A 14,455-nucleotide genomic window follows, 5' to 3' on the forward strand; every position below is an offset into this window, starting at 1 on the left:
AGGGGCGCCAGTGGATCCTTGGACACAGCCAGTTTCACAAATGTTTCGGAGAACTGTCACCCCGACAACAATCCCAGATCAAAGTTGAAACTTTATTGCTGGAACAATCCCAGATCCCACTCCAGCAGTTGACCTCAGGGAGTCCCACGAGATCCTCAGTCTGCTGTGACACTGCCTTTTTCCCTGGACTTCCTGTACCTCCTCCATGTCCTGAGGGGACCATCAGCTGCCACCACTTCACGTGGAGGCCATTCAGCAGCTGCTGGAGGTTGCTGCTGGCCCTGGGCTTTCTGACACATTTATTCTTCCTCAGTTTCTCTGTGCCTTTGTGGTACTGTGGCCTCAGCAGTGATGACCCCCACCCTTATGGCTGGATCAATAGCTCGCAGTCCCCGTGAAACAAACCAGACCTTTAGTAACAGGAGTAGTCGGCGCTTGGCATCACACACAACTGATGGTTTAGCATCATCCTCCATGCATGGGACATGGAAGACACCAACAAGGAGGGCTGTAGAATGCTTCTACATGAACTCTTTAACATAGGGACCTTATTCTGATGTATCCAGCACTAGCCATGTCATTCCAATACAGGAAACTGTGAGTGCTGTTTGGTTATTGATAGTTTGTTCTACTTCCCACCATTCCCACATCATCGAAGAAAGGCAGCATTGTGAATTGTGGCTCACAAGTGCCACTCTAAGGTCATTTGATTATTTCTGCTTCACAGAGATGACTAAAATGAATCTGCAATGACCGTTGACATGGGATTGACTGGGATTTGTAACCACCCAGTTGCATGCCACATGTATTTGAAATGCAGGAAGCTATGATTATGTGCTCTGGTTTCCTCCCATAATCCAAATCCAAAGATGCACAGGTTAGGTGAATTGGTCATGCTAAATTGCCCATAGTGTTCAGGGATGTGTAGGTTAGGTGCACTAGTTAGGGGTAAACGTAGAGTCATAGGAAAATGGAATGGGTCTGGATGGGTTATTATTTGGAGGGTCGGTGTGGACTTGTTGGGCCAAATGGCCTGTTTTCACACTGTACGGATTCTATGTCAGATGGGGACGGAAGGTGACACAGGCCACACTTGGCTCAGTGGGTCACAGGTGCCAACAGATGGGTGACAGATGGGACCCCTGACTAATCTCGGTGCAGCTCCCCAACTAACTTACCATGATTTCCCCAAACCGATTAGACTGGGCCTACAGGATAGACTGTGACTCGCTCTCCAGTTTGTAGTGATACAGACCTCCTGTCCATGATCACCCAGGTGGCTGACTGATCGTGTCCAAGCCCCTGGACTGATACCGGACAATGCCCTTAATGTACTGTGCGGGGACCACTTGATAGAGGGCTGACTTCTTCGGCTGCGCCCCTTAGACTCTGAGACATGACTATTTGCTTGAAGCACTTGACATGTATTTGCCACGTACACTTGTGGCTCATGGTGATGTAGCACGGTGCCTTATGGCAACATGTGCAGCTTTTGACTGATCACTGCTGACAACCATGAAAAGCTGCCTGGTTTTGTATCTGTGTTAAAAGGCAAATTAGGAGAGAAGTAGCGTGACCCTTTAAGTTCTCGCTGAGAGCACAAAGCACAAAACGCAAGGAAAGGCAGAGAAGCTGGAGGCACAAAGTGAGTGTAAGTGCCCAGAGACCATAAGACAATAAGACATAGGAACAGAATGCTCCACCATTCAATCATGACAGTTAAATTTCTCAACCCCATTCTCCCACTTTCTCCCTGTGGCCCTTGATCCCCTTGATACTCAAGAACCTATCTATCTCAGTCTTAAATATAGTAGGAGAAAGTGAGGACTGCAGATGCTGGAGATCGGAGCTGAAAATGTGTTGCTGGAAAAGTGCAGCAGGTCAGGCAGCATCCAAGGAGCAGGAGAATCGACGTTTCGGGCATGAGCCCTTCTTCAGGAATATGGATTCCTCATTCCTGAAGAAGGGCTCATGCCCAAAAGATCGATTCTCCTGCTCCTTGGATGCTGCCTGACCTGCTGTGCTTTTCCAGCAACACATTTTCAGTCTTAAATATACTCAATGACCTGGCCTCCACAGCTTTCTGTGGCAATGAATTCCATAGATTAACCACTCTCTGGCTGAAGAAGGTCTCCTTATCTCCATTCTAAACGTTCTTCCCTCTACTCTAAGGCTGTGCCCTCGGGTCCTAGTTTCTCCGACCAATGGAAATATCTTCCCAACATCTACTGTCTCTAGGCCATTCAGTATTCTGTATGTTTCAATTAGACCCAACCCCCACATCTTTCTGAACAACATCGAGTACAGACCTCAAATGTTCCTCATATGGTAAGCTTTTCATTCCTGTAGCCATGCTCGTAAACCTCTTCTAACATGCTTCAGGGCCAATACATCCTCCCTGAGATATGGGACCCAAAATTGTACACATTATTCCAAATGTGGTCTGACCAAAGCCTTATAAAGTCTCAGAGATACATCCTTGCTTTTACATTGAAGTCCTCTCAAAATAAATGTCATCATTGCATTTGCCTTCCTAACTACTGACTCAACCTGCAAGTTTATCTTGAGAGAATCCTGGGCTAGAACTCCCAAGTCTCTTTGCACTTCATACTTTTGAATTTTCTCCCCATTTAGAAAATAGTCCATGCATCTATTCATCCTACCAAATGCATGACCTCACACTTTTCCACATTGTACTCCATCTGCCACTTCTTTGCCCACTCTCCTAACCCATCCAAATCCTTCTTCCGCCTCCCTGCCTCCTCAATGCTATCTGTTCCTCTAGCTATCTTTGTATTATCTGCAAACTTAGCCTGAATGCCCTCAGTTCTTTCATCTAGATCGGTAATATTTAAAGTGAAAAGTTGTGGTCCCAGCACTGTGCCTTGCAGAACACCACTTGTCACTGGCTACCATCCTGAGAAGGACCCTTTTATCCCCACTCACTGCTTTCTGCCAGACAGCCAAGCTTCTATCCATGCTACCTTGCCTCTGCACCATGGGTCCTTATCTTACTCAGTAGCCTCCTGTGCTGCACTTTGTAGTGCAACCTGGTCCAATCCATGAGGTGGGCACATATCCTTTCACGCAAACTGTCCAATCAGCAGTTGCTCCAAAGTGCAGCATTGAGGTGAGGAAATGTATTCTCAATAGATTGGAGATGTGCCATGAGGGTGAGGAGTGGCTAGTATGTGTCCAATGCCAACCTCTTTGGGCCTGGAGGGCAGTACCTACTCAGATTTTTATCTTGTAAATTTTTGCCATCTGTTTTCTATCTTGCAAGTCAGAGAATGGGAAACTACATCTTAATGATGAGGGGTTAGGTAATAATGACATGTTAATGCATATAAACAGATGCAAACATGCCTCTCACTCCTCATTAGTGGCATACACATCTTGCTGTTGAAATTTGGTTGGAAAATTTAACATTTCCTTCCCAAAGTTGAGAATGTCATTTTACCAAGCTTGTCATCTTTCCCAATGAACTCGCCAATGCAACGTTCAGTGGCTGGGAAATCTCTTCCTATCGATTTGGGGAGAGATTTTGTGACAATCTGCACTCATGCATGTGATTTTTGTTCTTTTGAAAAAACACACATATCAGCAGCATAATCAGTAGCAGCAGGAGCAGATAAGAGGAAATACATAGTGCTGCAATAGCATAGAGCTCTCAGAAAATATCTTTAATAACTAAATGGAATAAAATGATGGACTAAAATTCGAAAATGGATGGATTAAAATGAGACAGTGAGGTTGAAGGAACAGCTGTATCAAAGCAGCAACTTTCTAGATGCAGCACCCCAAGAGTTATTAGCAGGATCAATGCAGCTCCATAGTTATGGGAATTCTGTTTGATACTGATTAAGCTAACCTACAGGGATCAGGGTATTGATGATTGTAAGTTCATTAATGTTACATTAAACAACTAAAAAGAACAGCTGAGAGCCTTGACCATTTTCACTACATGGATGGGTTTGAGCTGAACTTTCGAGTTAGGACTACAAAATACAAGGTGAGGGTCCACCTAATTACACCTTTAGTGGAGTTTTAATGATAGTGAAAATGTACTATTGAATACTTAATAATAATCTTGAAATGATACATGAGAGCATGGGCACACCACACTGATGTGTGCACCTGTTCTACATTTGGTCTTCAATAGACAATCTGTCTTATTTATCGAGTCTCTGGTTGGACATAAATAATAGCAAATTCTATGAAATCGAAAAGTTTCTCACCCATCTTGTAAGGTAAGCCTACAAATTATTTTATGCTGAACTGCAATCATATACCTGTTAAAAGTAAAACAATTATTTTGAAAATATCCAAAAAATGGCTCATATATAATATTGTAAAATATCTACAAAACCCCATATATAACATTTCAAGACAGATAATTGTTACCCAGTAGATTACTTATTGTTTTAGGAACTGGTGGTACGAAGTGTTAAAAACAAATCTTTTGATGTTCGGACCGGAGTTTAAAGTGCACTCAGATTAAGAGGGTGAAAGAAAGGCTCATTCCCAACATCTATATGAACTAAATTTAAGCAGAAACAAAAAGAGAAGTTGTTAGAAAAGTTGTTTCACGTCCAGTGACCCTTCTACCAGATCTGAAATATTTATTCTGATTTCTCTTCACAGATGCTGCCAGACCTGCTGAGCTTTTCCAGCAGCTTCTGTTTTTGTTTCTGATTTACATCATCTGCAGTTCTTTCCGTTAAGATTTGAGTAGTCTCAGCCCAACTCACTGAAGCCATCAACACAAAACTTCCCTCAGTAATCACTGTTACAATCCTCATGGAGACTAAGAACATGAAAGAACCAAATCTCCTAATGATTTCAACAGAAGAAACTGATGAACAAGATGCCACTTTTTAGAACTTCTACTGTAAGAATCAAATCAGAACCTATATAAACTAAACCCACAAACTGACATCAATAGAAACCATAAACTACAATTTAAAGAGCTGATATACCAAATATAACTCTTTTAGCACTCTTAGCACATTTGTGGCACCATGTGTAGTCCCAATAACTCTCATAACTATATCTTCCTCCATTGGAGTTTAACCACACTTGATCATGCAGGATCTGATCCTCGAGTAGACTCTGGCAACTGTTTTACTCCATCTGAGTTCCACAGATAAATCATATGGACACAAGCAACAAATCACACTTCAGCAGAATCTCCTAAACTCGGGTTACCACAGACCTGGTAGGGTGACTTTCCCAGAACCCCCTTCATCCAATCACGCAATAACACGCACCTGGGAAAACCCACCTAGTTCTTCTGAATACCTGGAAAAGCTTGCAGTTTAGTTTTTAAGCTTTCAGTCCTTCTCTTTAAACTCTCCATTACAATCCAGCTCATTGACTATGTTATTCTTATTCATTATTTTTCCTTTGCTACAAATGGGTAGCACTTCTACCTACCTACCCACAGCCAGGGCACCTGCTTGCCCCACACTAATTATAACTAATTATGAACATCTACCTGCAATGCCACCTGCCACTGTCTCTACAGTATTGATCGGTTGAAAAACTTTCTCACAGTTTTCACCATGCAGAAACTCTAACTTATTCAAAAACAAATCAGCCCACCAACAACCCAACTTATCATGCTCCTTCTAACCATCACACTCCTTCTCACCTATGTAAGATGTCTTTAACACAGACTGACATTGTTACCTTCATCACCCCCCACCCTGTTATTCTGCAGCCTTGTAAATACCTATTGCACATAGCAGTCTTTGGACCCTAATCATCTGCAGTAGTCCTTCTGTCCCTTATATCCAAAATTAATGACAATGTGTCCATCCATCTTGGTCTGATTCTCTGTAATCTTTTCCTTAAACACCTCAACTTACTTACTCCTCACACTGCCTGTAAAAGCCTTCTTAAACATAATCAAATTTTTTTCTCACTTCTTGCACCATACTTTGATGTTTGAACCTTCTATTTTCTTCCTGTCTGTAAAGTGCCTTGCAACATTTACTATATTAAAAGATAAATGAAAAACATTGTGGATAATGGACTGCTGTTAGCCAAATTTAGAATATTATAGAATATACTACGTTATTGAAAATGGATCAACCAACATTTTCCCTTTTTGTGCACCCTTTATCTCAAAATATGATTATGATTTAGACGATCACAGATGGATAGCCTGATGATTTAATTATGAGGCCATCCTGAAGCACAAAAGCTCTATATGGAGTTTAAGATCTTAAGCTGCCAGATGAACACAACAAGCCTTCATCAAAGAATGGATGTACTGCATGCTACCACCTCACATTTGAAGTCAAACCTTGTTGGCCAATTATTTTTTATTTAGTAGATCTGATGGAACAAACTTTGCCAAAGTATTTGACTAAATGAGTTTTACAACAAATTCATTCAATGCTTTTTAGAAAACAAAGCAAATAACTGCCTGAACTGGTATGTGTATTAAGTTCCACCTACATCAAAAAATTCCAAAGTCCTATAATAAAAAGCATTTTATTGGTTAACCCTTAGAACGGAATTATTAAGTGCTACGTAAATGTTAAGCACATGATCTCTTAAAGTAAATGAATTTCAATCAGTTGAACGTAAGAGCTCTGGATAGGGCTTTTTGAGTTGCTTAACTGAATGCTAAGGAAAAAAACAATCTGTAGGCATGTGATTAGGACACAGCTGGCCAATTCCAGCCAGATTCAATCAGCTTTTAGACTGACCCATATTTATTTCAACTGGAACAACCTACTGAGGCAGTAGTCAAAATTCAAAACATACAGATAGATGAGACATGGATCTGAAAATATGTGGCATTTTGATGAAGAAGGTCTTAAATGTGTCTAAACATTTTCTGATCAAATTGTCTACTAAGTCAAATATAAATGCAAGAATCACATTTCATTCACAACCACCTGATGAAGGAGCAGCGCTCCGAAAGCTATTGCTTCCAAATAAACCTTTTGGGCTATAACCTGGTGTTGTGTGATTTTTAACCTTGTGCACCCCAGCCCAACCTCCACATCATTCTAAGAGACTGCAGAATTCAATTCCACATAGGCTGAGACTGCATGATTCATACATATGGATAGTGCTATGTGACCCTCCTGGAGGTGTATCTGGTATAGCTTTGAGAATGTTGGTTGGATGAGAATCTCTTGTGTGCTTTGGAAGGAATTGATGGGCTGCTATTCTGACATCACAGAACACTTCTGGTTAAGGCAAAGCCAAGCTATATAAATTGGATCACACAGATCCAGGGAACAAAGTTCCACATCGTTCTACAAAGAACAAGTGCCAGGCTACATATATAGATACTGCATCAGTAATACTTTAAAAGGCAAGTCAACCAACTTGCAGGTAAGACTGTCTTCAATAATGTCTACTATTGTAAAGATACTGTTGGATTGTTTTTGGAGGTACTGCAATCAGTGTCTGGATTTGCCAGATGTTGCATCCTCACTGGAAAAGCAGAGAGTTCAGCAGCAGCATCAGCAAGTCAACTTGAACGGTACATGAATCCAACATTCCAGCAAACTGTCTGCATAGAATATCAGTTTCAATAACTTGCATTTTGGATCACACTTTGAGAGCACTAAAAGGTGCTATATAAATATAAGCCTTTTTTTGTCTTTTCTCTTTCCATCTTTTCCAGTGAGTAGGAGGGATTTGTCTTGAGAACAGTTTAATAAATAAATGTCCAACACTCTGAAAGAACAGAATGTTGTGAAAGATATGGAATCAAAACTCATAGTTTGTAGTACGACATGAACAGAAAATGGAGAGTTTCACAGAAATCTGTGCCAGATGTTAATATATCATTCATTAGTTATGTCAGTCAAAAAAAAACTTTTCAGATTTAATGTATAAACTCAGAAGTATTTGCTTAGAGCTAAAATTTATATAAGGCAATTGAAAATGTCACAAATTAAAAATTAGTAAGTTATTAGTTACTTTAATAGGTACCGGATTTTAATTCCAGTTGTTTACTCAGAGCCTTGCTGGAACATTTGTTCTTCTTGACCAGCAACAATCTGCATGGTTTTATACAATGTAGACGCATTAATTCAGGTTGAGGCATAAGCCTTTGATGTCAATTTCTTTTCCTACACCAGAGCACTGGGGTCTTACATTAAATGTATGCTTCCTGATCACCATGTTGAAGGTTTAAGTGTTACTTAAATGGAGTATGTTTGCTGTACAGTCACACCTCTAGGCAAATGTCCAGAAAGTCAGTAACATTTTCTACTTCCTTAAGCAAAATCAAAGTTCAGAAAAATCAACACTCCACTTCAACTGTAATCATTACCTTGTTAAAAAAAGTGCTGCTGATAATAATAAATTGAAAAAAATAACAAGGTGAACTTACACAATCCAGAGTCCAACTGCTCCACCAATACTAGCTAAAATGGGTATAAACATCCAGGGACTAGATTTCCTCAGTATTACGCTCCTTTTTCTTCCTTCTGCAATTAAGGTGATGAGATAAACTTACTTATACAATCTATTTGGCTTTTTTGTAAAATTTATACATCTAACCATATTAGACTATTAACTGTAAGGATGCCAAGTAAAATGATTATCTTGGAATGCCAGCTGAGTGAATAAAGTGAGAATGAAATCTTGACATAGAGAATAATATCCTGATTTTCCCCTTAAGCTTTAAATAGCGAATTCCAAATCTCACTATTCAGTTGCCTTATTTCCATGTATTTGCATCTCATTATTTGGCCAACTCACTTTATTTGTATGTCACCTCCAATGTTCAGTTCCTTCCCCTGAGAAACTAGCCATCACAAATTCCTGACTTGCAAGTCAAAGTGGGTGCCTGGCGACTGCAGATCACTGAGTACATTCACAGTTTTCATCCAACTCGATCTTCATCACAATATCCCCCCATTGATCATCCTCCTCCACTCGTCATCCATGAAAGTCAGTATCAGCAAACTACCAGCCTCACTATATCACCATATCTGTTCTCGGTCCAACTCTCATACCACTTCAGCCCTTCAATATTCTTCTTTGGAACTCAGGGACACCAGTGGCATGCATAATTCTGCCAGGTCAATCTGCATGCAAGGACACACATACACTTTATAGAGACAAACAGGATGTTTCTTATGGCCCTTGACATAACTTCTTGGCAGTCACTCAATTTGTTCTTCCTTGGAGGTTGCTAGCTTCTGTGTCTTCCATTGCTTTTTAGCACACAAGCCCTTTGGTGTTCTAAGTTTAAGGTTGCCAATCCAAGTAGTTTCCATTGCATAGATGGGGAGGCAGGAGGCTTGTCATGATGGGAAGCACTGAACAGTTAAGAGGTGGATATGTCATTAAATAGGACAATGCTATATCAATGCCTTACATCTATAACAAGTCAGATACATTAGGGACACTTAAGCGACTCTTGGATAGGCAGACGAAAGTTAGTAAAATGAAAGGTACGTAGTTTAGTCTGATCTTAGAGTAGGATAAAAGGCCGGCACAACATTGAGGACCGAAAGGCCTATACTATGCTATACAGTACTGTTCTATGTTCTAAGTGGTAGCAGCCTATATAGCAAATGCACTGTATGTCTTTCAACCAAATGGCCATGTCTGGAAATCAAATGGGAGCAGGCATTAGCAGAATCATGAGGGACTACAGTCAGCCAGCGGGTACTGTCACACCCAGTCAAGGGCTTGTCCGATTCCAGTCTGGGGCTGTCCAAATCAATCAGGTACTTGGTTCTGTTCGTGCTGGAATACAAACTAGGAGCAGAAGTAGACTATTCAGTCTCCCAAGTCAACTCTGCATACAGTCAAATCATGGTTGATCTGTTTTGTTTAAAACTACACATTCCCCCCTACTCCTAATAACCTTTGATTGCCCTACTTAACAAGAATCCAGCTACTTCTGCCTTAAAAACATTCAATGACCCCACATCCATCACCTTCTGAGACAAGGGGTTTCACAACCCACTAAGAGAATTTGTTTTCACAATTCTGTACAAAAAGGGTGACACCCATTTTTAAAACAGTATTCCCTAGTTATGGATTTGCCCACAAGAAACATAATTTCCATGTGCATCTTGTCAAGACCATTTAGAACATCATGTACTTCAATCAAGTCACCCCTCACTCTTATAAACTCCAATGAGTCCAACATTTCTTCATAAGGCGGCTCACGAATTCCAGATATCAATCGAGTAAACTTCCTTTGAATCACCCAAACATCCTTTCTTAATCAAGAATACCAAACTGCATACAGATTTCAAGATGAAGTATACATCCTTACATTGATCTTTAATTCCTCTCATAAAAAAGGATAGCATTACATTAGCTTTCTGATTGTAGCTGCCTATTAATGTTTGTGATTCATGCACTAGAACATCTGGATTCCTCCTCTGCAGTTTTTACTATTTAGGTAATTCTTTTCCTTATCTTCCTGATAATGGTGAAAAATTTAATCTTTACCCACATTAGACTTCACTTGTCAGATTTTTGCCCACCACTCAACTTATCTATATCCATCTATAATCTCCTTATGTCCTCTTCATCACATACTTTGTTTTATTACCTAAAAATTTAGCTTTCACATTTCTGTTCTCCTCAACTAAGAGTAATTAAGATAAATTAGAAGACATTGATACTCAAGCACAAACCTTAATAGGAGTCCATTCATCTCATCCTGCCAATCAGAAAAAGGTCTATGCATACATTCTATTTTCCATCAGCCAGGCAATCTTCTCTCCATGTTAGCATGTTGCCCTCTACGCCATGAGCAATGGACCTTTTTGTGGCATTTTGTCAAATATCTTATGGAAATCTAAGTACAATACATCAACACACTGACTCTTTTCCACAGTATATGTTACTTCTTCAAAGAATTCCGACAAAGAAGTTAAACATGATTTCTCTTCCACAAAACCACGCAGACACTTTCCTATTACCTCGAGCGTTTCTAAATGCTCAGTTATAATCTCCTTAATGATCACTTCCACATCTTTCCCACGACAAGCATCAACCTGACTGGAGGTTTCTTATTTTCTGACCCCTCCCTTCAGAATAGAGGAGATATATTTGGTAATCCGTCTGAATCTAGTGAATCTGAGAAAATTAACACGGATCATTAACTAACTCATTAGGCACTTAAGATCCGAGGATGAAGTCTATTAGGACCCGTGGACTGATCAACCTGTAATCCCATTAGTTTGCTCAATACAGCTTACCTAATTTTAATTTCAACTGCAAATGCTTGACTTTTCCATGCATCTTGATGTCGTGGGATGTTTTTGTATCCTCTATAGTGAAGACAGAAGACAGAAGTGAAAATCATTTCCTTAGTTTGTACATATTTCCTTTTTTTAATTCATTCACAGGATGTGGGCATTGCCCACATTCATTGTGCATCCCAAGTTGCCCTTGAGAAGTTGCCCTTCTTGAACAGTAGCAGTCTATTTGGAGTAGGTAACTCCATAATACTATTATCGGGTGGGTTTCCAGGATTTTGACCCAGCGACGCTGAAGCGATAGTGATATATTTCCAAGACAGGATGGTGAGTAGCTTGGAGGTGGTGGTGTTCCCATGTATTTGTTGCCCTTGTCCTTCTACATGGAAGTGGTCATGGATTTGAAGTGTGCAGTCTAAGAGGCCTTAGGGAATTTCTGCAGGGCATCTTGTGGATGATGCATGCTATTGCTACAAGAGTGCTAGTTTGTGCATGTGATGCTAATGGGCTGATTTGTCCTAGAAGGCATCAAGTTTCTTGAAAGTTGTTGGAGCTGCACTCATGCTGGCAAATATGTTCCATCTCACTGTGTGCGTTGTAGATGGTAGGCAGTTTTTGGGAAGTCAAGAGGTCAGTAACTTGCAGCAGGATATCTAGCTTCTGACCTGCTTTGAAACCACAATATTTATATGACTATAATTCAGTCAATGGTAACCTCCCCCCGGCAACATTCTGTCTAATTATTTTATCATGGTGTGAACCTTCGATGTCTAAGTGCTGCAGCAGATGCCACCTTCGGAAGTCAATTAGTCATGCCAACAAGCAAGCATAGAACCTTCTAGTGCCTTACTGCCAAAGAGCTTAGAGAGAATGTTGCCCCAACAATGTTAGTACTAGGGGTTCAGTGCAAGTAACACCATTGAACTTAAAGGGATAAAGTTGTTCTCTTGCTGGAGATAGTTCTTGCCTGGTATTTGCATGGCATGAATGGTACTTGCCACCTGTCAGTCCATAATCTAGATATTGTCTAGGTCTTGCTGCATTTGGACATTGACTGCTTTAGTACCTGAGGAGTTGCAAATGGTACTGAACATTGTGCAGTCATTGGTCAACATCCCCAATTCTGACCTTCTGTTGGAGGGAAGCTCAGTGATGAAGTGGCTGAAGATGGTTCTGCTGAGGGCACTAACCTGAGGAACTCCTGCAAAAATGTCCTGGAGCTAGGTTAAACAAGCTTCAAAAACCACATCCATCTTCCCTTTTGTCAAGTATGATTCCAAAGTATGACAGCAGAGAGTTTACCCCTGATTCTGTTGACTCTAGTTTTGCTCAAGCTCCTTGATGCAACAAGCAGTCAAATGTGGCCTTGATGTCAATGGCAGTCATTCTCACGTCACCTCTGAAAACCAGCTGTTTTGTTCATGGCTGAACTAAGGCCATAACAAGGTCAGGAACTGAGTGGCTCTGGTGAAACGCAAGCCAAGTGCCAGGGAGCTGGTTATTGGTAAGCAAGGGCTGCTTGATAGCACTGTCAATCACCCTATCCAGCCCTTTACTGATAGTCAAGGGTAGATTGATGGTGCAGGGTTTGGCTAAGTTGGATTTATTCTGCAATTGGTTTTGAATTCAGGATATACCTAGGCAATTTTCCATATCATTGGATAGATGCCAGTGTTGCAGCTGTGTTAATACAGCTTGGATTGAGGTTAGGCACATTCGGAAGCTCATATCTTCAGTACTATTTCTGGAATGTTGTCAGGACCCATAGCCTTTGCAGCATTGAATGCTTTCAGCAACCTTTTGATATCACATGGAGTGAAGCAATAGGCTGAAGATTGGTATTCTGTAATGCTGGGACCTATAGAGGAGGCTGAGAGGGATATTTCATTTGGCATTTCTTGCCAAAGGTTTTTGCAAATTCTTCAGCCGTCCCTTTTGCATTGACATCCTAAGCTTCCCTAACATTGAGAATTGTGATATTTGTGGAGCCTCCTCCTCAAGACTTTAATTGTCCACCACTATTCATATCAGTATCCAGAGGACTGCAGAGCTTAAATCTGATCAGTTAGTTGTAGAATCATTTAATCCTTTCATCACTTGTTTCTGCTGTTTAGCATGCAATTAGTCCTGTGCTTTTAGCTTCATTTTTGAGGCGCTGCACCAGACATACCCTCCTGCACTCTTCACTGAACCAGAGTTGATTCCCCGGCTTGATTGTAATGGTAGAGGAAGGGATATGCCAGAAAATGAGGCTGTAGATTGTGTTTGAGTATAATCCTGCTGCCTAATAGCTCACAGCACCTCATGGATGTGCAGTCTTGAGTTGCTAGATTTAAAGTCTATCACATGTAGCTTGGTGATAGAATCACACAATGCAACGCAAGGTAAATTGAATGTAAAGATGAGGCTTTGTCTCCACAGGACTGTGTGTTGGTTACTCTTACTTGTACTGTCATGGATAATGCAACCACAGGAGGCAGATTGGTGAATTTGGGCTAAGTAGTGGAGAATGGAACTAGAATAGTGAGGTGGTTGTTTTTGACTAGAGCAGGCATAATAAAGTTTCAACTTTGATCTCCAGCATCTGCAGACTCACTTTCTCCCTGTCATGGATAATGCAACCACAGGAAGCAGATTGGTGAATTTGGGCTAAGTAGTGGAGAATGGAACTAGAATAGTGAGGTGGTTGTTTTTGACTAGAGCAGGCATGATAGACCAAAGGGCTTTTCTCTGTGCTGTGACTAATGGCTTGATAGTGGCATTACCTTTGGTTCAGTAAAAAGTATGTTTTTTCCTCACCAGCAGTTGCACGCACATCGAGCAGCTCTGTCTTCAGGATTCAACCAGCTTGGAGAGCTGCAAGTCAGTCTTGGTAATGGACATTGAATTCCCTTACCCAGGGTACATTCTTCATTTTATTTGATTTGATTGGAGGGGTGGGGGTGGGGATTGAGAATGATGTGGTTGTGGTGGTTGTAACCAGCAGGAGGTGTCCTTCCCAATGTTTCACTTGATACTATGAGGCTTTATGAGAGCTGAGCCAATGTTGGCGTTTCCCAGGGCAACTCCCCCCTGACCGTATACACCGTGCCACCATCTCTGTTGGTTCCGTTCTACCAGTGGAACAGGACATACTCAGAGATAGCAATGGTAGTGTCTGGGACCTTCTGAGTGAAGTATGTTTGCATGAATTGCTTGACCAGTCTGAGACTCAGCTCTCCTACTTTTTGTACTCACCCTCAGATGTTAGT

At 41.0% G+C, this 14,455-nt stretch overlaps 1 protein-coding gene across 1 annotated transcript in view; it reads right to left on the reverse strand.

Annotated features, from left to right (window-relative positions):
- The window catches only part of tmem150c (transmembrane protein 150C), a 42,788-nt gene that overhangs the window by 16,051 nt on the left and 12,282 nt on the right, over positions 1–14,455 (reverse strand). Inside the window, exons 2-4 of the mRNA XM_043695127.1 lie at positions 11,205–11,276; positions 8,366–8,462; positions 4,239–4,292 (exon numbers count right to left, since the gene is read on the reverse strand). Coding sequence (XP_043551062.1) covers positions 4,239–4,292; positions 8,366–8,462; positions 11,205–11,276 — 223 coding nt within the window. The remainder of the gene's footprint in view (positions 1–4,238; positions 4,293–8,365; positions 8,463–11,204; positions 11,277–14,455) is intronic.

Source organism: Chiloscyllium plagiosum, chromosome 1, assembly GCF_004010195.1.
Source record: "Chiloscyllium plagiosum isolate BGI_BamShark_2017 chromosome 1, ASM401019v2, whole genome shotgun sequence".
Classification (NCBI taxonomy): Eukaryota; Metazoa; Chordata; class Chondrichthyes; order Orectolobiformes; family Hemiscylliidae; genus Chiloscyllium; species Chiloscyllium plagiosum.